The sequence below is a fragment of the Physeter macrocephalus genome, unplaced genomic scaffold (assembly GCF_002837175.3).
Source record: "Physeter macrocephalus isolate SW-GA unplaced genomic scaffold, ASM283717v5 random_84, whole genome shotgun sequence".
NCBI classification, from domain to species: domain Eukaryota; kingdom Metazoa; phylum Chordata; class Mammalia; order Artiodactyla; family Physeteridae; genus Physeter; species Physeter macrocephalus.
This window is the reverse complement of record NW_021145370.1, coordinates 2,527-26,668: the sequence shown is the minus strand read 5'-3', so window position 1 is coordinate 26,668 and position 24,142 is coordinate 2,527. Positions and strand designations below refer to the sequence as shown.

The window sequence follows — 24,142 nt, the reverse complement described above, 5'->3', positions numbered from 1 at the left end:
AGGCTCAGCGGCCATGGCTCACGGGCCTAGCCGCTCCGCGGCATGTGGGATCTTCCCGGACCGGGGCACGAACCCGTGTCCCCTGCATCGGCAGGCGGACTCTCAACCACTGCGCCACCAGGGAAGCCCAGAAACATAGGTCTTTACAAAATGGCAAGCGCAGGTATCAACCAATTGCTAACATCTCCCTAAAATCAGAAGCAATGTTTAAAGAATTATTGAGTCTTAGGTGCAGCCAAATCCAGGGATAGTGAACAAGATTCAACTCCAAGTTCCCTCTGGGTTGAAAAAGATTTTAAGGTTGCATCAGGGCTTTGTGAGAAAGGGTGCTTGGATTGATTAGCTATGTCTGTCATGGGAGCTGAAGCAGAAAGCAGTGGTATGCATGCTGTATACATCCTTGTACACCCATCTTTGTGCTCATGAGTGGGTATCGCTATAGGGTAGATTCCTAGGAGTAGGAGTGTTGGGTCAAAAAGTTTGGGCAAGTAAAGTGAGGTATACTCACACAGTGGAATACTACACAGCGATGAAAGTGAGCAAACTGTTGCAACACCCAGCAACGTGGATGAATCTCTCAAACATCAGGTTGAATGAAAGAAACCAGAAAATTTTAAATAGAGTACATATTATCGTATCATCTATTTATGTCACATTCAAGAACAGACCAAAATAATTCATGGGCTAGGGGACTTCCCTGGTGTTCCAGTGCTTAAGACTTTGCTTTCCGATGCAGGGGTGCAGGTTCGATCCCCGGTCGGGGAGCTAATCCCACATGACTCGCGGCCAAAAAAACCAAAACATAAAACAGAAGCGATATTGTAACAAATTCAATAAAGACTTTAAAAATGGTCCACATCAAAAAAAATCTTTAGGAGCTTCCCTGGTGGCCAGTGGCTAAGAATCCGCCTGCCAATGCAGCGGACATGGGTTCGAGCCCTGGTCTGGGAAGATCCCACATGCCACGAAGCAACTAAGTGCATGTGCCACAACTATGGAGCCTGCGCTCTAAAGCCTGCGAGCCACAACTACTGAGCCCGTGCACCTAGAGCCCGTGCTCCGCAACAAGAGGAGCCACCGCAGTGAGAAGCCCGCGCACCACAACGAAGAGTAGCCCCCGCTCACCGCAACTGGAGAAAGCATGCGTGCAGCAACGAAGACCCATTGCAGCCAAAAATAAATAAATAAAATAAATTTTTTTTTTAATTTTAAAAAAAAATTCATGGTCTAGAAGTCTGGATAAGGGCATCTTTCAGACTGGGGACTGGAAATGTTCTATTTCTTGATTTGGGTGGCAGTTACACAAGTGTGTTCACTCGGTGATAATTCATCAGGTTGAAACTTTGTATGTAATACTTCAATAAGAAGGTTAGAGAAAGAGAAAACAATTTTTAAGGAATGGTCATTGATAATTTTTAAATCATCTGAATGGCTAGATTACCCTAGAAAGCTCTATCCCTCCCATTGGAGTCTCCGATCCCCTCCCCTGAGGTCTCTCCATATGGCCCCCTTCTGTGGGGGTCTCTGCCCTCATCCCTCACCAGCCCCTTCCCCTGCCTGCCCAGGGCACACTGGCTGACCGAGCCCAATCCCAGTGCGGAGGAGCTGTTCAGGATGGTGGGCGAGATCTTCATCTACTGGTCCAAGTCCCACGTGAGTCCCCACCCACCCTGCCCCTCCTCTCTATAAGCCGAGAAGCTGCTGCCCAAAGATGCCCTCCCCCACCCTGTCTGATCCCCAACACTGCCTCCCCCCACCCCCAGAACTTTAAGCGCGAAGAGCAGAACTTTGTGGTCCAGAATGAGATCAACAACATGTCATTTCTGACTGCAGACAGCAAGAGCAAAATGACCAAGGTGGGTGCTTTGCTCTGGGAGGAGGACTTAGCCGGGAGCGAGCGGACAGCCTCCTGGGCTTCCTACCTGACCCCTCCTCACCCGGCCCGCCTGCCCTGTCCTAGTCACGTTCCCTGCAGCCCTCAGAGCAGCCCCATCTCCCTCCTCCTTCCTCCCCACCTCCCCCTTTTCTCATCCCCATCTCCTCCCTCCCGTCTTTTTCCTTCCCCCCATTTCTCTCTTCTTTCCCATCTCCTCCCTCTGCCCTACATGCTTTCTCCCTGTTCCTCATCTTACTCCTCCCTCCTAAGGATGGTGGGCGAGATCTTCATCTACTGGTCCATCTTCTTCCTCCCCATGTCCCTCCCCCATCCCAATTTCCTCCTCTCCTTTCACCCACTTCTTTCCTTCTATCCCATTATCCCACATCTCCCCCTTTCCTCTCCCCTTATCCTTCCCAGAACTGCCCTCTAAAGGACAGGGTCTAAAGAACAAACCCACCACCCTGAGTGAGGTCTGGAAATGCCCAGCTGGGGGATTTGCATCAGGGTGGGGCAGAGGAGCTGCGGTGAGGGCTGACTTGGAGGGGGCCTCGGGTTCTCGGAGGGACTGGGGTAACACTTCTTGTCTCTGTCTGCAACCTGATGAAGCAGGCGGGAGATGTACAGGTCAGCCCCACGTCTGGGACATTCCGCATGGCTCTTGGCTAATACCCTCTACCCGGCTCCCAACCCCAGACTCTGCTCTGCCTCCAGAAAACCCCTGCCCCTGTTCCCCACCCCTCGTCCTTGGCTCCTAGCCCCCATATCCTCTTTCTCTTCCTCCACCCCACCTCCCACCAACCATTCCCTTCCCGGCCCTCAACTTTTGGCTGTTGAATTTTTTTTTTAACTTTTGTTTTAAAAAAAACCAACTCCCCTCTCAGCTTTCCCCAAAGCTTCAAAGCATTTTGGACTGAGGTCCCAGGGAATGGGAATGGGGGGAGAAAAGGCACGTGCATGGTTGGGTTTAAGACCTGGGCTCTGGAATCAGATGGACTTGGGTTAGAATCCTGACTCTTGGCAGTTAGCTGTGTGACCTTGGACAAGTGGATTAACCTTTTGAGCTTTGGAAGGCATCCAGTCAGTGGCCCCCCAGCCCCAGGGCTCTGTGAGGACCCAGTGAGATGCTGCATGTGCTGGCACATGGGTCATGCTCTATATCACAAGCTGGCGTGGAAGCTTGTCACCGGGGCTTCTCATTGGCATGACTGGGGTGGCCCAGGCCATGGGTCTGCACCCAAGGCTCCAGAACATGGCTGTGGGACTCTGTGCTCTGTGCTTCTGCTTCCAGATCTTTCTGGATCTTTCTTGCATCTTCTGTCTCCTTGTCGGTCTCAGTCTCTCAGTGTCTCTCTCTCTCTCGCTTTTTCTTCCAACTTCTCTTGTCTCTTGGGACTCTTTACAGTTCTACATCTTCATTTCATTCTTGGGAACTCTGTCTTGGGCTCTGAAGCGGGGGTTGTAAGTGTTGTGTAGGGGCAGGAGGGGCGTCCTACTGCAAGTTATGGGGGGATTCTGAGAGAAGACTGCTAGAAGTTGAGAAAGCCTGGAATGGAGGGAAATCTGGAAGGATTTGGGATAGAAGTTGGAATTTGGGATAGAGGCTTGGGTCTGGGAGGGTCTAGGGTCAGGGCTGGGGGTCTGAAGTGAAAGATCAGCAAGGTCTGGGGTGGAAACTGGGATGGGACGGGGCTGCCTAGTGTTCAGGCGGGGGCTGGAGTGTGGACAATGGTAGCCGGTTGGGGCTGGAGCAGGGGCCAGGCTGAGACTCAGCTGGCGCTGAGCCCCCGTGTCCCCACAGTCAGGTGGCTCAGACCAGGAACGCACCAAGAAGAAGCGCCGGGGGGACCGGTACTCCGTGCAGACATCGCTGATTGTGGCCATGCTCAAGAAGATGCTGCCCATTGGCCTGAACATGTGTGCACCCACTGACCAGGAACTCATTACACTGGCCAAGACCCGCTATGCCCTGGTGCCTGCTCAGCCCCTTTCTGAGACCCTACCGGGATCCCACGCAGCACTCCCACTAAGCCCCTGGGGCCCTACTGAACCCCCAGGATCCCACTAAGGGCCCTCCCTTAGGACCCTACTGAGTCCTTCTCCAGGAGCCTGAGGATTCACTGGGCCTCCTAGGATGCCCTGAGCCTTCCCACAGGATGCCGAGAACCCTACTTGGGATGCTGTCAGAACTCTGGCACCAAAGGACCCTAACTGGGACCCCACTGGAAACTGGAAAGGCCCCGAAGACCCTTGGGACCCAAGGACCACGCTGAGCCTTCAGGGACCCTACTGAGAACCACCCCCCTGCCATGCCAAACCTGCTGGGAACCTAAGGACCCCAGCTGAGACACCATGAGCCCCCCTGAGACTCCTCCAAGCCCTCTACCAGGACCTCCCCAAGTCCCTCGGGACCCACTGAGCCCCTCATGACCCCATTGGATCCCCCCTGAACCTCTGGGTTCCCACCGACCTCTCCAGCTCACCACATCTTTCCCTCAGGACCCTGCTGACCCCTCCCCCGGGACTCTGTTGACACCCAGCTGAGCCCCCAAAGACTCTCAGGGGCCCAGTGAGCACCCTGTGACCCTAAGTAGCCCCCAGGATCCTAATGGCTTCTTCCCCAGGACCACACCGAAACCTCTGAGGTCTCAAGGGTGATTGGGATCAATTGACCCTGCCCCTGAATCCTTCTAAGCCCTCTGGGGCCCCAAAGAGGCCTCCCGGGACCCCTTTTATCCATTGTATGGGATAACAACCGCCCTCCCTGATCCTTTTTGGCCTCAGGGACCCAAGAAGCCCTCCCAGGACTCTGCCCCAAGACCCCTAGAACCCCAGGACCCTGCTAAGCACCCTGAGAGTCTAATAACCCCCAGGGCCCTGAAGACCGCTGACTCTCCCCTGATATCACAAGCACCCCCTTTCTCCTCCTAGGACCTGTTGAGTACTGCTGAGATCCCTAAGAGCCCTCCTGGGCCCCTCTGCCCACTTAACGTCGTCATGAGGGCTCCCTCTCCTGGGACCCTAAGGAAACCCCACCCTACTGATCCCTCCTTTAGCCTCCTTGTAAACCCCACCAGTGACTTGGCTGATCTGCCTGACCCCCTATGACCTCTGCTGACCTTATCATCTGCTTCTAATCCCCCTCACCCACCTCTAATCTTCAGAAACTCCCTGCCCATCTCCCACTTACAGCCCCACTCTGGCTCTCTTCTGACCTTATTTGACCTTTGGGGATAGCCTCATGTCACCCCCTACCTCCTCTCACACCCCCAACGAGGCCCCTCTAATCCTGTCTCTTCAAGGTGCCTCTGTGGCCTCTGATGCCCTCTAGGACTCCTCTCTGACCACTCCTGATCTGTGGATCCTTTCAGTTTCTCTCGGATCTTCCCCACACAATCCTCTCACCAGTTGCTGGGGTGATGGGGCTGGAAGGGAAAGTGTTGTAGGTCAAGGAGGACGCTTGGCCCTCCAGAGTGACCCAGCCTGTCATGTCTCCCCAGAAAGACACAGATGAGGAGGTCCGGGAATTTCTGCAAAACAACCTTCACCTTCAGGGAAAGGTACGCCTCCTCCTCCTTAACGTGCAACCGAAACGGGCATGTCAGGTTAATAGCAAGTGTAACAGCCGACGTTTGAGCACTTACTATGTATCAGGCATCGAAAAAGGGACCTTGTATTCAGCACCCCAGTGAATCATCACAGCATTGAATGGGGGGCGGAGCGGCCGGAGAAGCCCACTCTGCGCAGAGGGGCGCTCCGAGAAGCCGGGCTGAGAGAGAAGGGAGCGGGCAGGGGAGGGGCCTCATGCTGACTGTCCTTCCTCCTCTCAGGTCGAAGGCTCCCCTTCTTTACGCTGGCAGATGGCCCTGTACCGGGGCCTCCCGGGCCGCGAGGAGGACGCTGACGACCCGGAGAAAATCGTGCGCAGAGTCCAGGAAGTGTCTGCAGTGCTCTATCATCTGGAGCAGGTGTCTTACTACTGAGTTGCCGGAGCTTGCGTCTCTGGACGGGGCCTGGGGCGGTCCTTGAGCCTGTGGGCGGGGCCTAAGGGTGAACCTTGGGACTCTGAGCGCGGCAAGGGGCGGGCCTTTAATCTGTTGTGGGTGGTGACAGTTGAGTTTAAAGCGAGACTTAGAATGGAAATTTTGATCTGGGGGTAGGACCTGGCGCTTGATCTTGGGCCTGGGAACGGCGAACGGGGCAGAACTTTGGGTCTGCGAGTCTGGCCCAGTGAAGACGCCTTGACTCTGCGGGCAGTGCCTTGGGCGGGTCTTGAGATTGGGGCGGGGTCTAGGTAGTGGCCCCGGGTCTGCGGGCGGGGCGTAGGAGGGAAATTTCAGTCTGATAGCAGAGTAGTACACGTCAGAACCTTGACTCTGTGGGTGGAGCCAGCGTGTTTCTTCGGCCCTGTGAGTCGGGCGTGAATTTGGACGTGGGCACTGATGGGCAGTTTCACTCGGGGCTGGAAGTGAGAATCAGACCAGGGGCAGAGTCTGGAGACGTGACAGATAATCCCGCCTCCAGATCGAGCACCCTTATAAATCCAAGAAGGCCGTGTGGCACAAGCTCTTGTCCAAGCAGCGCCGGAGGGCGGTCGTCGCCTGTTTCCGCATGACCCCCCTGTACAACCTGCCCACGTAAGACACCCCCCCCCCATGGAGGAGGGAAACTCTAGGGGCCTTGGAGAAAGAGTGGCTGAAGAGGCAAGAGGATGGAGTGTCAACCCCAGTGGGGTCTTGGGGAGTGGTTAGGGGAGGAGATGTGTGGGAGGACAGAGAGGCGTGGATGGGGAGGTCTCGGCGACACCGCACATCTTTCCCCCAAAGGCAACGGGCCTGTAACATGTTTGTGGAGAGCTACAAGGCGGCGTGGATCCTGACTGAAGACCACAGTTTCGAGGACCGCATGATAGATGACCTTTCAGTGAGCTGGGGCCTGCCTGGGAGGGTCGGGGCAGAGTGGGATAGGACTGGGGCCCAGCCGTCCATAGTACGCCTCCAGGGGTGGGTCGCCCTTCGCGCTGGGGGGTATGGGAACCAGGGCCGGGTGCAGGATGTGGGGGAAGAGAAAAACAAACCCAGCCCAGCGCGGCTAGGGAGGAGACGGGTGGGGACCCTAGAAGCCCCTCCCCCGAGCCCCACACCTCCCTCCAGAAAGCTGGTAAGCAGGAGGAGGAGGAGGAAGAGGTGGAGGAGAAGAAGCCAGACCCCCTGCACCAGCTCGTCCTGCACTTCAGCCGTACCGCCCTGACTGAAAAGAGGTGAGGCCCCTTCCTAGGTCCCAGAGAGAGACCCGCTACCTCTGCCCACTCCCGCAACCTCCCTGTTACTCAAGAGACACCCTCTGTGTGGGAGCCCCATAGCGGATCTTCTAACATCATTTTACTAGGGCAGGCAGAGCTCCCACGTACCATTTGCAGACTGAGCACTTCACAAGGGCATCTCCTCTGAAGTGTTCACATCAAAGGCAATACTGATTTAGGCTTTTTCTAGAAGAAAATGTCTTGCTCAAACAAAATCAGTAAACTACAGTATATTGTAGGGAGAAAATCAGAATATTATGACAAATTTCCAACAGATGGCAGTGAGGAAGGGGGGCCTTTTTCTAATTCACACAAAAGCTTCGTATGGGCTAGTGGCAGCCATGGAAATAAATAGCAGTGTTTATTAAATGTTTTTTATGTGTCAAGCATCATGCTAAACACTTGACATATAGATTCTCTCCCTTAATCATCACACTATGAGATAGATATTATTATCAACGTTTTTTTTTTGTGGATGAGGAAATAACTACAGTATATTGTAGGGAGAAAATCAGAATATTATGACAAATTTCCAACAGATGGCAGTGAGGAAGGGGGGCCTTTTTCTAATTCACACAAAAGCTTCGTATGGGCTAGTGGCAGCCATGGAAATAAATAGCAGTGTTTATTAAATGTTTTTTATGTGTCAAGCATCATGCTAAACACTTGACATATAGATTCTCTCCCTTAATCATCACACTATGAGATAGATATTATTATCAACGTTTTTTTTTGTGGATGAGGAAATGGAGGCACAGAGATTTCTTTTTCTTATATAATATCAAGTCAGGAGGTAGAGAGTCCAGGGCTGGGCAGTGGCTCAATGACACTGACAGGGACCCAGACTCGTTCAGGATTTCTGCCCTGCCATTCTGAGCTGTTGCCTGGTGGTTACAAGATGGATGCTGAACATCCAGGCATCATGACCACATGTCAGGCAGAAAGAAGGGGAAAGGCTTTCCCTTAAGCAAGACCAAAATGTTTTTGTCCAAGGAAAGCTCTCCCTGGTGGGCTTCTGCACATGTTTCATTGGCCAGAATTCTGACATCAGGCCACCACCAGTTGCAAGGGAGACTGGGAAGCTGAGTATTCTGTTCTCTGTCCTCTGGGATGGCAATGACCCTGGAGTTAGACTATCCAGGTTTGAATCCCAGTACAAGGTTTGAATCCCAGTACAAGCTCTATGGTTTGAATCCCAGTACAAGCTCTATGACCAGTACTAGCTCTATGACCCTAGCGAAGAAGGATCTTTGTGCCTCAGTTTCCCTCGTCTGTAAAATGGGGCTGGTAATCCAGTTGACCCTTGAACAATGCAGGGGTTAGGGGTACTGACCCTCCATGCGGTCAAAAGTCCAGGTATAACTCTATAGTTGGCCCTCCATATCTGCGGTTCTGCATCCATGGATTCAACCAACCATGGATTGTATAGTACTGTAGCAGTATTTATTCTTAAAAATGCACATATAAGTGGACCTGTGCAGGTCAAAACTATATTGTTCAAGGGTTAACTATATATCTACCTAATTGAATTACTGTGAAAATTAATTGGTTATTATATACAAAGCTCTTAGAACAGAAACCAACCTAGAGTAAACTCAATGGGTGTTGGCCATTACTTCTGCTGTTATTAGTACTATTATTATAGAGGAGACCTAAGGAGGTGGTTGGTCATAGTTGTCAGGTGAGCCAACCAGTTGTCAGGTGGCAACATGGCCCGGGAAGCTCCAGGCTTCCATCACACCATCACAGCAACCCCAGTGGAAAGGGAGCAGCTCTATCAATAGCTTCAGCAAAACTCCCAGAATGAATTGCACTGGACCAGAGTGGATCACATGACCATCTCTTACCTATTATTGTAGCCAAGCAGATAGAAAGTACTGATTGGCTCAGCCTTGATCACATGCCCGGTCTGGCAATGGAGAGTCCTACCCCATCTGAACCACACAGCCTGAGCATGGGGAGGGGTGGCTCTCCAAAGGAAAACTGGAAGCTGTTATAAGATGGGGTTCCTCTCTACTGGGTCCTGACTGTCTCCCCACTTACTTCCTCAGCAAACTGGATGAAGATTACTTGTATATAGCGTATGCCGATATCATGGCAAAGGTGAGGCCCTGCCCCCATTTAGGGCAGGTTCCCTTCCCCCTCAGCTGCAATGCCTGTCCACTGAAAGGGCTGGAACTGGCCTGCGGTATCTCTTCTGTTCACCATCATCTCTAACTGATGCCCTATCCCCAGAGCTGCCACCTGGAGGAGGGAGGGGAGAATGGCGAAGCTGAAGAACAGGAGGTTGAGCTTTCCTTTGAGGTAGGTGGGATCAAGTAGCCCCTGAAGAAAGGGATGGGTGATCCTGACTTCATTATCCCCCGTTCAGTCAGCATGTGTTCACAGAGAAATGCTCTGGGCCCGGCCCTAGGCTGGGTGATGCTGGGCACATAGCAGCGGCCAAGCCAGTCTACTGGGGAGACAGCTACCTCAAGCAGACAGTAACAGCACAGAGTATCCACCGTGGTGATGAGGGGAGCTCCAGCAAAATGGTCAGGGCGGGAATGGGGAGGCATGTGCAGAGGGCTCAGGGCGGAGGGAAGCCAGGGAAGCTCAGGGGGTCATGCGGGCCCAGGCAAGACGCCTGATCCAGGTGTTCCAGGTAGGGGCACAGCATACGCAAAGGCCAGGCAGTGAGAAAGAGCTAGTAAACGCAGTGAACCCATCCTTTCACTCATTAAGGTGATCAGCAAGCATTTCCCCAAGCTCCTCAACCTTTTTTGTGTCAGGGTCCCCTTTGGCATCTGATGAATCCTTTCTCAGAATCATGTACTTAAATGTGTAAAACGAATCCATAGCAGAGGAAACAAGCATATTGAAATCGTTGTCAAAATATTGCTTTAAAAATTTGTGATACAGTAATAGTTGTACTTCTCTATTAATCTACCAAATAACAAGAACTAACAGTGGATCCAGGAGCTACTGTAATTGATAAGTAGTGATGAACATAAGTGATATTTCGAGGGAATTCCCTGGTGGTCCAGTGGTTAGGACTCGGTGCTTTCAATGCCGGGGGCCCGGGTTCAATCCCGCAAGCTGCGCAGTGCGGCCAAAAAAAAAAAAAAAAAAAGGTGATGTTTCAAGATGTCTTAAAAAATGATGTGATATGGACACATCTGTGATTTGTATGGATGACACAACCACGGATTCTGCTAATGTTGCTGTGATTTATGGCCTCATCCATAATGGAAGGAAATGCTACATTTCAGATGGAGGGTGGGAAATATAAAAATATAACTCTTTTCCCCATCCATGTTCACAGACCCCTGGGATTTTATCCATTGACCCCTTGGAGGTGCATGGGGCCAGGTTACGATTGCTCCATGCCCAGCTCTGTGTAGGTGCAGGAGGCAATTCGCAGACTTAAGTCCCAGGGGATAGAAGGAGCTTACCGTTGAAGGAATGAGCCAGGGCATGTGGCTGGAGCAGGAAAGGCAGTGGTGAGGGCAAGGCTGTGAGAGGGAAAGGCTGGGCTGGTGAGCCCTGACTCAGGCAGCTCCGTGGGCCGGGCTCTGCTGCAGGAGAAAGAGATGGAGAAGCAGAGGCTCCTGTACCAGCAGGCGCGGCTGCACAACCGGGGCACCGCGGAGATGGTGCTCCAGATGATCAGTGCCTGCAAAGGTGCCCTGCACGTGCATTCAGCGCCTCCTGAGTAAACCCACCCTGTCCCCAGCCCGCCCATCCCCCGTGGACCCAGCGGGCACACCCTCCCACCCCTCATGCATGTGGATTGCACTCACGCACTTGCCTTGCAATTTCTCGCCAATTCCTTCAATCCTGATCACCCCTGCATACGCGCCCTTGCACACTCCTCTGCCCCATTCTCTGACATCCCCCGGGATGGCTGTTTTCTGGTGAGTGAAGAACACTGCTCCCAAACTGAGTGGACCATCCGTTGCCTGCCCCGCCCCCCAACCCATCCCCTCCAGGAGAGACGGGCGCCATGGTGTCCTCCACCCTGAAGCTGGGAATCTCCATCCTAAATGGAGGCAATGCCGATGTGCAGCAGGTAATGGGTGAGGGGACTTGGGAGGGGAGCTGTGGGAGGTTCCTGTGCGACCCCCAGTTCCCCCTCCACTCCCACCCCCTCTGCAGAAAATGCTGGATTACCTGAAGGACAAGAAGGAAGTTGGCTTCTTCCAGAGCATCCAGGCGCTGATGCAAACCTGCAGGTGGGCTCTAGTGCACATCTTTAGTGAAGCTGCTTGGTGTGGCTGAGCCCCCAGTCCTCGTACCACCTCCGGTTCCAGGCCTGTTCTCTTGGTTCCAGGAACAGAGACACACTCAGGCCAGCTCAAATAACGGGGAGTTTATTATAAGGATTCACGTGGAACGATAGGGGAGGCAAAATGCCACAGACTTTGAGAACGAGTTGTATTAAGGATCCAGACGGCTGGAACCGGAAGGTTGTTGAGTCTTCAAGGGACACTCAGGCAGCAGGGACTTGGGGCTCTTTCCGATGACCCCTATTCGTGTGGCTCCACTACCGTCTGCCTTTGTTCTCCTCTTGCGGTTGACTGACTTTCGCTGCCTCTCTGAAGCTTTTGCTAATTGATGGTTTCTGTTTCCTTCTGATTTCAACTTTTATACATTTCATCCTTGCCCCACCTGACCTCACAGCTGCCACTGCATAGCTTCTATCAGCTCTTGGTTTCTGCTTCCTCTTGATTTCAGCTCACTCATGGTTTACGATGGCTCACCACCCTCCACCGTGGGGAAGCTACCAGGCTCTGGAAGAGAGGAGGGCAGAGGCCTCAGCACATCTTCACCATCTTTCCTTTCTTTCCCTCAGTGTCCTGGATCTCAATGCCTTCGAGAGACAGAACAAGGCAGAGGGGCTGGGCATGGTGAACGAGGATGGAACCGGTGAGGCCTTCTTGGGCTTCCCTCTCCCTGGGGCATCCCCTTCTTTCAGGATCCACCCCCTCCCCCCCAATTGCCCAGAGTTCCCTTCCACCAAGACACCTTCCCTCCCCAAGAGCATGCCCAGGTTTCCCCCCTGCAGTGGTCCCCAGTCCTTCCCCCCCCGCCAATTCCTCCAGAGTCTCCCTCCCCATGGTCCCACCCCTGGGTGTCCTTCTGTGTTCTCACCCATCACCACATTGACCCCACCCTCCACATGCCTCAAGTCTCCAGCCCTGGTTGCTGTTCTCTCATTAATGTCCCTAATCCGAGTTAATTGAGTCTCCTCTTTGGCGTGTTGTGACGTGCCTAACCTTTCTGCCCTGATCCTCGCCTCCTGCCTCTCCACCTGTACCTACCCATCTCTCTCTTTCTCTTCCCTCTTCTTTCTTCCTCTCTGCTTTTACCCTCTTCCTGTTCTCTTCTTTGCTTCCTTGCTCCTTGTCGCTCTTTCTCTCTGTGGGTTGTTTCTCTCTCTGTGTCTGTGCCTTCATCCCCGCCCATGTCACTGTGTGTGTTTTTCTGTCTGTCTCTCTGTCCCCTTCTGCCTTTCTTGTTCCCCCTTTTCTTCTGCTTCTTCCTCTCATCCTGTTGGCTGCCCCAGTCATCAACCGCCAGAACGGTAATTCCCCTAGTCCATTTCCTGTGCTGTGCTGCTGCCACCCCTTCCTTCTAACCCCGAACCATCCCCTCCACCTGGGGGCTGAGGATTTGGGTCATCCAGGGGAGGGAGGGTCCATGCCCGAGGAAAGTCTCGAGATCAGGGGTCCAGAGACCAAGATTCGGGTCCCAGATTAGCCACTAACAACACATGGGACTTCTTACCTTCCGTAAGCCTCAGTTTCCCCACGTGTAAAATAGAAGCTAGAGAAGATGGCAAAGATCCCTCTCCAGATGGATGTTCTCGAACTTCCAGACCCAGATTCGCAGTCCCGAGGTGGGGTGAACCCCTCTCCCACCTACCCTGCTCCCTGCGCCCGCGACCCCACGTTGATCGAGTCTGCGGCTCCCATCCACCAACCAGATTGGTTGCCCCCAAGCAGCCACTCTGATTGGTGTGCATGCCTCCCCTGCGCCTGCTCTGGTTGGCCCGAACCTTCACGATCTAGCCTTCCCTGCCCTACAGCCCACAGTGATTGGCTTCTTTCAGATGCCCGCTCTGATTGGCCCATGTTTACATGCCTCCCCCTCTGCTTCTCCTGGATTGGCTGCTTTCAAGGCATCTGAGCCAATTGGCTGGCGTTGGATTCCCGTCCCCCTGCTCAATCCCCTCCTGCTCAGAGCCTTTGCGTGAAAGTGACTCTGACCCCCGTAATCCATTAACTGCCCCACGCTGTCCTGGAGGGGGGCTGAGGGAGGTAACAGCAGCCCGAACCTCTGCTAGGTCGACCGACACTCCCAGCTGTCACACAGGTGGTGACATCAAAGGGACAGTGATATTGTGGACAAATACTTGAGGCCCCAGCTTCATAACTTCATAATTCAGAGAGGTTCAATAACTTGCCTGAGGTCACACAGCACCTCAGTTTCCATCTGCTGATGTCCTAGACTCTGTTGTCATGGATGCCCGTGGCCCTCATGCTGTCTTTAAAGTGGTGGCTGCTCCTCCCTGCGCGCCCCATGCTTTCTGCATGCGTGTGCAGTGTGCATGGGCCATGTGCATGCGTGCTGTGTCCTGGCGCATCTGATCCCTTCTGGCCCCTTCACCCTCTTCCACCCAGGAGAGAAGGTCATGGCAGATGATGAATTCACCCAAGATCTGTTCCGATTCCTGCAATTGCTCTGCGAGGGGCACAATAATGGTGAGGAGGAGGGGTGGGTGACATAGAGAGAAGGCCAAGGTTTGGGGTCGGACTGGAAGGGTTGCCTGAGTTAATCTCCAGTCTCCTCCTCCCCTAATCAGTGATGGCCTCAATCCCCACATCCAGGCCTTGTCCTCAATCCCGTTGTCGTTCATTCTTTACTTTCAGCCAGTGTCAAGTGCTGCCTGTCCACCTTCCTAAATCTCTCTTGAATGTCTGGAGCCTAGCCACTTTGCTTCACTTTCCCCTCCTCTAGCCAGTCCAATTCCCCAAAAGCAATCTGCCAAAACCCAATTTGGCCCCAAATCAATTTTCACAAATGAGCAATTCGCCACATGCCATTCTTCCACAGGCATTTTGCAGCAGCTGCCAAAGTTCAGTAAATGTGGTAGATTGCCATACTCTGGGTCTGTAGAGGGAAAAATTGCCTGGCATTTTTAAATGAATCCATTAGAACCACCTATTAATTTTGCTCATAAAATACCTGGCCACGAGAAAGGCCTACAGACTTTCCTAACTTAAACAAGTTTGAGTTTTCACAACTTTTGTTCTGGTTCTGGAAATATAACCAGATCAAGGATGACACAGCAAGTTAATTAAATACATCATTGGTGAGAAAATATAACCTCGTGTGGCACACAGCTTACAACGTTAAAGGAATAGTTGAAATTCTGAATAGTAAACATTGTACCCGATGCAGTTTCCTATGACAAACATGTACAGTCTCAAGGTTGTGGTTATAACAGTTAGCGGGTGATAAGAAACCACAGACTGCCCAGAAGTTAACCTTCACGGCAAGAATGGGAGTAATTATAAATCTAACCTCCATAGAACCCACACCCCACTTGACTAGTGTTCTTTAAGGTAAACATCTTTAATCTTCACTTTTTTCTTTTCAACAAAGGATAAAGCATGATCCATTGTTTTGTATTATCATAAGCTCTTATGTCCACAGCTAGTTTTTCTTCAAGGTTTATTAAATACCTTTGTGCCATGTGACTGGGGTTTTCTTTCTTTAACAAAGGTGGAATCAGTCTTTGGGGCTTAGAATGAATTTTATTCCCTGGGTCTATGACTTTTTGGAAATGAGAATGTTCTTACGGTGGGATTTCTCTCTCCCACCAAATTTGCAGTCTGGTCCTCTGCCCAAATTTGTGGATTCATTAACCAGCCCAGTCAAATAAATATTTGAAATATCTTTCAAATCTCAGATGCCTTGCATGTCTTGAGTATTCAGTGCCATTCAGAGCAGACAAAAGCCGGGGAGCCGTATTAACCATTTAGGCATACAGTCTGATTTAAATGAACACAGAAAAAGGAATTAGAAAACAGGGTTGATGGGAAAGCCTGTCCATTTGCTTATAAAATCTTGAATATTTGAGTATACTTTTCGTCTGTAATGTGAAACCAGGCAAAATGGACATTCAGCCTGATATAGTGATTGTGAAGTGGCTATAGGGAAATCAGGTGGAAGTAAAACTTTGGGAGAAAAAAACTTTCAAGGGCTGTTGAAGCCATCCTGGGCAACATGACATTGCTATAACATCAAAAGGATTTAACTGAAGCTTGTTTTCATTGCCTTGATAATTTGATGAATTGGTCATTTGGCAAATGGGTCTACAGAGGTTGTTCTCAAACTCAAGCGTACCTAAGAATCACCAGGAGGCCTTGTTAAACTAGACTTCTGGACCCCATCCCAGATTTTCTGATTTAGTAATTCTGGGGCGGAGCCCAGGAATTTGCATTTCTAACAGGTTTCATTCCGGAAGATGCTGATGCTGCTGGTCTGGGCCCATGTTTTGAGAGTCACTGCTCCAAAGTGCAGCTCTTAACCTCAGCACTCTCTTTAAGGCCCTTTAAGAACAGCTATTGTTTATTGAGCACTTATGTACCAGGTTCTGTCCTCAATTCGTTATATATGCTAAAGCATTAAAACCTCACCAAAGCTCTTTAAAGTAGGGCCTATTGTGACCACCGTGTTACATATGGGTGAACCGAGGCACAGTCTGCCACACAGAGAGGTTCAATAACTTGCCTGAGGTCACACAGCGAGGAATTTGCGCAGCCAACTCCTACTCATCTTTCAGGTCGTAGCTCAGAGGTCTCCTCCTCCAAGAAGCCCTCCCTGACCACCTTGTCTGGGTCAGGCATCTCCTCTGGGTTCCTCCAACCCCCTGAGCTTCCCCCATCACAACCTTTATCATCATCATCATTATTATTCCAGAACTTTTCTCAACCACACACTGAAGTAGAGAGAATGGTATAATAAGCCCCCAAGCAGCCATCACTCAGCTCTAACAGTCATCAGCTTTCTGCCATAGAACAATGTTTTTCAAATAGTGGGAACCAACTCACCAGAGGGTCGTGAATCAAGTTTATCGCAGACGTTCTCATTCCTAATTGCACATTGGTATGCCTGGGGAGCTTTACAAAACACTAAAGCTCAGGTTTCACTCAGCTATTCTAATTTAATTGGTCTGGGATGGGGTCTGAGCACTGGGATATTTAAAATCCTCCAGGTAGTTCTAATGTGCAGCCAGGGTTGGGAGGTTGAGAACTACATATTTAGTGGGTTGAGTTCAGAATTCATTTGTAGTTAACTAGACTAGTACAGGACAGAAAATAGCAGAATGTAGGGCACATAGTAAGGGTATGTGAAACTTCTGTTTCAGGTATATGTGGATGTAATTTCAGATTAGACACGTGTACTGGGTCTCAGTGTAAATATGTACTGGATTTCCTACTGTAGGTTGCAGTTAGAAAAGACTGAAAAATTACTACATGATAATACAAACTTCACAAGGGCAGGGACTTTGTTTTCTTTTACTGCTGTATCTCCAGGGCACATAATAAATGCTCAGGAAATTTGTAGTATCAAAGTATGTGACCAGTCTTCATCTCCCGTTAGCATATAGTATATGCTCAATAAATATGTATTGAATAAATGAACAAATAAATAACAAATGGTTAACTCCTCTGGTTCTTGGTAGGTGCTCAATAAATATTTTTTGGATAAATGAATGACTAAATAACCAATCTCCGATCTCCCCAGCACATAGTAGGCATTCAGTAAAAAACTTTTGTGAACAAACAAAGGCTGAATCTCCATTTCCCCCTGCTACATTGTAGGTGCTCAATAAATATTTTGAGGAAAAAAATGAGTAAATGACTGGCCCTCCACCACATCCGGCACATAGTAGGCCCTCAATAAATATTTATTAGACAAATGGATAAATGATCCTCCATCTTCCCCGAACACATAGTAGGTACTGATAAAGAGTTATTAAGTAAATTAATGATTATATGCCTTCCGGCATACAATAGGCCCTCAAAAAACATTTATTGCATAAATGAATAAAGGACTCACTGTCCACCTCCCCTAGCACACGGTAGATGCTCAATAAATGAGTGACTTTTCATCTCCCTAGATTTCCAAAACTACCTACGGACACAGACAGGGAATACAACCACCATTAACATCATCATCTGTACTGTGGACTACCTCCTGCGGCTTCAGGTGAGGATGGGAGGCCGTCCAGGTGTGACCCGGGCTGGGGTCTCTTGGGCCATGGTTGGCACCAGCAGCCCCTCACACTGTGTCTGCCCCCCCCAGGAATCCATCAGCGACTTCTACTGGTACTACTCGGGCAAGGATGTCATTGAGGAGCAGGGCAAGAGGAACTTTTCCAAGGCCATGTCTGTGGCTAAACAGGTGTTCAACAGCCTCACCGAATACATTCAGGTAGGGCTCGCCCGCTGGGGCGGGGCGAGGCAGTTCCGCATCCCGCGCCCTGCCTCGTGCTCACGTAGAACCTCTCTCTGCCTCACAGGGGCCCTGCACCGGGAACCAGCAGAGTCTAGCGCACAGCCGCCTCTGGGACGCCGTGGTGGGATTCCTGCACGTGTTTGCCCACATGATGATGAAGCTCGCTCAGGTTCGGGCCTCTCTGTTCTTCTTCCAACTGCTTCCAGGCATCCCCCAACTGGCACGTTTCCAAGTTTTGCCCCATCGGTCCGTGTCGCACCCCAGTGCTCCCGGCAGGTTGCAGACTGCTCCCTCTCCGTGGCCAAATCCATCTTTCTTCTGGATTGGCTCTCTCCATGACCCCGCCTCCTCCTCTGCCACCGCCAATCGGCTGGTCATCCATCTACAGTTCACTTGGTCTGACGTTTGGGGTCCGCCCGCTCTGGTCCAGAGCTCCTCTATGATTGGTTGGTGTTCTTTCCCCTCTGATGAGGTCACCCAGATTCGGACAGGACTAGGGATAGGATGAGGGTAGGCTTATAGATCTGGGCCTGGGGCTGAAGGGGTGTTTTGCTTCTTTATTCTGCTTGCGGCAGATGACATCTATCCATGGCATCCATGATGTAAGGTCCCTGTCGAGCCCCGTCTCCCATCTCTAGCATCTTCGTGCTCCCCTTTTCCCCACCCCCCCCCCCGCCCTTTTGCAGCCTTGTCAATGCCTCACAAACACCGTATCCATTTGCTCTGCTTCTGTCTGGTAAACATATTCAAGGCTGCCATATGCGCTGCAGCAGGGCCCAGCATCTGAAACGGCACCATCCACATCCTAGACATCATACGTATATCGGTGTATTTATTACAATAGTTTTCCAGCAGATGGCAATATTCTGTATATTATAATTTCCCAACAAGAAAGAGTCTTGAAAAAGGGAAGCCTTTTTCTAATTTACTCAAAGGCACCACAGGGGCTGGCAGAAATCCTGTCTGGTGTCATCTGACCTTTTGAAAGGAGTTGAGCTTAAGAATGCAATTTCTTAGTGTCAGTGAGTTCAAGTGGGGCTGTTGATGTAATCTTAAAATTCTAGAGGATATTGGTATCTTAGTGCAGAGTTCCAAATCCTGCAGAATTAATTCCTCAGCCATAGTCTAGGTTAAATTGCAAGGGCTAGAAATCCAATGCAAAGTGGTAGCTTACAAAAAAAGAATAAAAAGAAAAGAATTTATCAGTTCACATCACAGATCAGATCCAGGGCCTATAGTGCTGTTAGTAGAAATGTCCCTCTCCTCTCTAGCTTCAGTCTCAAGCAGGTGCTCCCCACGGGCTGGGAAAATGATGCCCTGGGCTTTCATGAGCTCCACTAACAGCTCCAGAGGGAACAGAACACCTCTTTAGATCCAGGAAAAGATCTGCCATATTCTCTTATTGGATTACTAGGTCACATGCCCATTCCTGAACCAATCACCCTGGCCAGGGGAAAGAAAGCTCTGATTGGCCAGTCCTGGTTATATACCCACCCCTACAACCCGGAAGACGGGGTTAGTCTCATATGCTCTCAGAGTGGGATTGTTGAGAGAATCAAGGGGCTACATCATGGACAGGCACACACCACAGGACTCACCCATCTTAGGATCTTGAGATCCTGGAAAGTTGGAATCTTAGAGTCAGGATGCAGAGCTTTGGAACTGTAGGAATGTGTTAGGATTAGAATCAGCAACTCTAGAACTAGCATGGGGTAGAAGGAGCCTTACATCCCATTTATCTGGTACCCTTCCCCTTCCTCCATTTCAGTAGGTAGAACCATTTGAAATTACCCCTTTGTTGGTGAGAAATGACTGAAGACTAGCAATTTTATGTAGCTCAACCTAATGCAAATAGGGACCATGGGGCAGAACTCTGACCATGTTGGAGACTTCTGTGGGCCCTACATGAGACACTGTGACAGGAGAGCCATTCTTCCCAAATGGCTTACCAGAAAGCACATAGCTGTGTCCCACAGCCTTCTTCCTGAACCCAGAATCCCACTTTTTCTATCACACATTCATTCAACAAACATGTGTCAAGCACCCACCATAGGCCAGGCGCAGTGCTGAGCTCTCATCCCTTCCTGGATCTGTGTCACTGTCCCCAGTATTTGCCCCTGTCCGTCTCTGTCTCTCTTGGTTCCAAGCATCTGCTCTCAGACACCCATACTCCTCCCAGTCCTCCTCGTCTGCCAGCCCTTGTCCTTACACGTCACCTGTTGGGCCCACTTCCCCCAAAGTGCCAATCCCACCCCACAGTCTTGTCTCTCTGCCTTTTCCCCTGCTTCCGAGGAACATGTCTGGACTCGGGTCCCCTCGGAGGTAAGAGGAGGAAAGAAAAGGGGTCTTGGGCCCTGCTGGGTGGGTGGAAGCAGCCGGAGGTGGGGGAGGCGTCTCTGCTGAGAAGAGCCCTCACAAAGCTGGGATGTGGGGTCTCTAGGACTCGAGCCAGATCGAGCTGTTGAAGGAGCTCCTGGATCTACAGAAGGACATGGTGGTGATGTTGCTGTCACTACTAGAAGGTAAACTCCTAGTGGGTGGGGGTAAGGGGAGGGTACAAATGTTCAGATGATCCTGAAAATGGCCCTCTGAGACCCAGGAGAGCCTAACCTTCATCCCCATCTGATATCATGTGAGGGTCAATGCATTTAAGTTGCTATAAGAAGCTCAGCAAACACTTATTGGGCACTTATTATGTGCCAGGTCCTGACTGTAGATATAGTAATTTATTGGATTGCCAGAGAAATCTTAATTAGGTGGGTGGCCTGGACACTTTTTAAAATTCATGCACTGAATATTTATTTATTTTTTTTTTATTTGCTGAATATGTCATTTAGCTCTTGCTGCCTAACAAATATCCCCAAAACGTAGTGATTTAAAACAACCATAATTTATTACTAATTAATAAAATTATTTAACTTGTAGACAAAGACTTTTTTCTATAGAGGTTCATAACAGCATCCTCATTCTTTTATATGGCTGCATAGTACTAATTGTGTGGCGATACAGTGATTCATTTAACCACACCCCTATCAATGGACATTCAAGGTTCTTAAAAAATATTTTGCTATTACAAACCACGTTGCAATGAATAATCCTCCTACAATGTTTTAAATTTTTGGTAACTAGTCATCAGCTTTTAAAAATCAGATTTAAAGGGACTTCCCTGGTGGCACAGTGGTTAAGAATCCGCCTGCCAATGCAGGGGACACGGGTTCGAGCCCTGGTCCGGGAAGATCCCACATGCCGCGGAGCAACTGAGCCTGTGTGCCACAACTACTGCGCCTGTGCTCTAGAGCCCGCGAGCCACAACTACTGAGCCCATGCACCTAGAGCCCGTGCTCCGCAACAGAAGAAGCCACCGCAAGGAGAGGCCCGCACACCACAAGGAAGAGTAGCCCCCCCCTCACCGCAACTAGAGAAAGCCCGCGCACAGCAACAAAGACCCAACGCAGCCAAAAATAATCAATTAATTTAAAAAAAATCAGATTTAACAATCAAAAATCCCTTTAAACATTTTTCTTGAAAAATTGAAAGATTCGGTGACCATGCGTCCACATTCTCACGTGGGAAAAATCAGCTGAACTGGATTAAATAACTGTCATATCAATGTTCAATCTGATTTTGATGACTGCACTATGATTATATAAGAGAATGTCCTCGTCTTTAAGAATATATATGTGGAAATGTTTATAGGTAAAAAGGCCTCATGTCTATGGCTTAGTCCTTAATGGTTCAGTGAAAAAAAATAGAGAGGGAGAGGTATTATAAAGCAAACATGGCAAAATGTAAACAATTGATGAATCTGGAATACATGAGGGTTCCCTTGCACTATTCTTGTGAACTACATGTAAATTTGAAATTATATGAAAATTGAAAGGTACAAAAAGAAGCTGGAGCCAGTTTGGGGAGCTCCCTGGTGGTTCAGTGGTTAGGATTCGGGGTTTTCACTGCTGTGGCCCAGGTTCAGTCCCTGGTGGCAGAACTAAGATCCCGCAAGCTGTGTGGCACAGCCAAAAAATAAATGAATAAATATAAATATAAATGAAATTCTGTTAAAAAAAAGGTGGAGCCAGTTTGCTTTAGAGGGGGTGTGGGGTCCCAGTTTACCACAGTCTCCACCTCTCCCTGTTGTCTTGTCTTTGGCCTACCTAACTCATCTATGGAGCTGCCTGGCCTGTGTGGGCTAGTGGAAGGCTTAGGTGGTGTGAGCTCTGAGGTCATGCAGCTCTGGGTTCAAGTCCTCCCCACCCCCTTACTGGCTGTGTAACTCTGAGTTTGAGACTTTCTCTGAGTCTGTTTCCTCATCTATCAAAATGAATAGTGACACACGTTCCTTACAAAGATGAGGTCGTGTCAGTGCAGCACTTGGCATGGCATCTGGACCCACCATTCGTTTATGCCATCGTTATCTTTGTTGGTGACTCCCCCAGCTGTCGGGGGAGGAGGACATAGACAGAATCAGCCAGGTTCACACCTGATGCTGAGGCAGATCAGAAAGTGACCCTTGCCCTCTGAGGGGAGGTACAGGAGCTGGCCAGGATCCAGTGGATCCTGGTGGCTCCTGAGCTGGAGAGGGAGGCAAGCCCAATGGGGATCCAGAAAGGAGGCTCTGTTGAACCACACTGACCTGGGGCTGCCTGCAGGGAACGTGGTGAACGGCATGATTGCCCGGCAGATGGTGGACATGCTTGTGGAATCCTCATCCAACGTGGAGATGATCCTCAAGTTCTTCGACATGTTCCTGAAACTCAAGGACATTGTGGGCTCTGAGGCCTTCCAGGACTACGTCACTGATCCCCGTGGCCTCATCTCCAAGAAGGACTTCCAGAAAGTGAGTACTGGAAGGCGGATGGGTGGGGTGCCAAGTGCCAGTCATGCCCTTCCTGGCTGCCTGCTGCAGGCAAGAGACTTCTCTGGATGCCTCAGTTTCCTTATCTGTAAAACGGGGATAAAATTATCATCCTTGGACTTGTTTTGAAGATGAAATGCGTCAACACAAATGAGGACCTTATTTCTATTATCATTATTAACAGTCATAATATTATCATTATTATAAATAGAGATCAGTTATTCAGTTGATAAACATCTATTGGGCTTCTCCTCTGTGTTGGGCTCTGTGCTGGTACCATGGACACAGCAATGACTGACACAGACACAGCCCTGCCTTCATGGGGCTTATAGACTAACGGGAAAGGCAGTCACTAACGACCACTGCAGGTCTGAATAATGAGGCTGTTTGGAGGGAAATGCAGGAACCAGCTCGGTCCAGGAGCCCACTCACCTGCATCTGCCAACCCTTCCACCCCAGGTAAGCCGCTCATCCGCTCTAAGCCTCAGGCTCCTCTGTGAAATGGGGCTAAGATAATAAATTAACTGTTTCACAGGACTGCTTTGAGGTTAGGCAGTGGGTGAACAGAGCCTGGACAGTGCCTGGAACACAGGAGGGTACAAGAGATGTTACCTATTATTATTACTATTATTACTGCCAGATCTTTTCCATCACCATTTTGTTAAATTTTTCTTTTGAAATAACTTCAGTCTTATGGAGGAGTTGCAGGAACGGTACATAAAATTTCTGAATACCTTTTCACCCGGATTGCCCAAACGTTAACTTATTTATTTATTTATTATTTATTTGGCTCTGCTGGGTCTTAGTTGCAGCACAAGGGTCTTCGTTGCGGTGTGCAGGATCTTTTAGTTGTAGCATATGGGATCTTTAATTGCGGTATGCGTGCTCTTAGTTGCGGCATGTGGGATCTAGTTCCCTGACCAGGGCCCCCTGCGTTGGGAGCTCGGAGTCTCAGCCACTGGACAACCAGGGAAGTCCCCCAAATGTTAACTTTTTACCTCATTTTCTCTATCATGATTCCTCTTTACCTCTAAATACTTCAGTGTGTATCTGCTGAGAACAAGTTCATTCCCTTACATAACCACAAAACAATTATGCAGATCAGGAAATCAACATTGAGACAATCCTGCTATCTACAGACTTTATTCAGTTTTTGCTCTTGAAGAAATTGTTTTCCTTGTCAAGGATCCAGTCCAGGATCAGGGATTGCATTTAGGCATCCTGTCTCTTTAGCTCCCTTCAATCTGGAACCCTTCCTTGATCTGTCTTTGCCTCTTATGATCTTGACATTTTTGAAAAATAGAGGCCAGTTGTTTTATAGGATGGCCCTCAGTGTGCGTTTGTCTGAGTTTTCCTTGTGATTCGGTTCAGGTTATACGTCTTTGGCAGGAATATCAGAGGAGGGCTGTGTCTTTCTCAGTGCATTGTATCAGGAGGCATGTGATGTGGGTTCTTCCCATTACGGTTGGTGTTAGCTTGGTCACATGGTGAAGGTGGTGTTTACCAGAGTCTCCACTGTAATGATACTATCGTTCCCCTTGGTATCTTGTGAAGATGTGCTTTGAGACTATGTAGATATCCTGCGCACCCTCTCAGGGTT

At 49.9% G+C, this 24,142-nt stretch overlaps 1 protein-coding gene across 5 annotated transcripts in view; it reads left to right on the top strand.

Moving 5' to 3' along the window:
• The window catches only part of LOC102976725 (ryanodine receptor 1), an 88,655-nt gene extending 65,957 nt beyond the window's left edge, over positions 1-22,698 (top strand). Inside the window, exons 68-88 of one of the 5 annotated variants that reach the window (XM_028483882.2) lie at positions 1,566-1,653; positions 1,764-1,856; positions 3,678-3,848; positions 5,377-5,436; positions 5,707-5,844; positions 6,401-6,513; positions 6,703-6,799; positions 7,030-7,136; positions 9,230-9,281; positions 9,414-9,482; positions 10,742-10,841; positions 11,150-11,229; positions 11,316-11,392; positions 12,013-12,086; positions 12,727-12,744; positions 13,844-13,924; positions 17,353-17,441; positions 17,538-17,666; positions 17,755-17,859; positions 20,131-20,212; positions 22,337-22,696. In XM_028483882.2, the coding sequence (XP_028339683.1) occupies positions 1,566-1,653; positions 1,764-1,856; positions 3,678-3,848; positions 5,377-5,436; positions 5,707-5,844; positions 6,401-6,513; positions 6,703-6,799; positions 7,030-7,136; positions 9,230-9,281; positions 9,414-9,482; positions 10,742-10,841; positions 11,150-11,229; positions 11,316-11,392; positions 12,013-12,086; positions 12,727-12,744; positions 13,844-13,924; positions 17,353-17,441; positions 17,538-17,666; positions 17,755-17,859; positions 20,131-20,212; positions 22,337-22,671 (2,158 nt within the window). In that variant the 3' untranslated portion in view covers positions 22,672-22,696. Of the gene's footprint in view, positions 1-1,565; positions 1,654-1,763; positions 1,857-3,677; positions 3,849-5,376; positions 5,437-5,706; positions 5,845-6,400; positions 6,514-6,702; positions 6,800-7,029; positions 7,137-9,229; positions 9,282-9,413; positions 9,483-10,741; positions 10,842-11,149; positions 11,230-11,315; positions 11,393-12,012; positions 12,087-12,726; positions 12,745-13,843; positions 13,925-17,352; positions 17,442-17,537; positions 17,667-17,754; positions 17,860-20,130; positions 20,213-22,336 lie in introns of those variants that run through there. The other 4 variants (XM_028483885.2, XM_028483887.2, XM_055082332.1 and 1 more) reach the window with 4 other exon arrangements.
• The last annotated feature ends 1,444 nt before the right edge of the window (positions 22,699-24,142 follow it).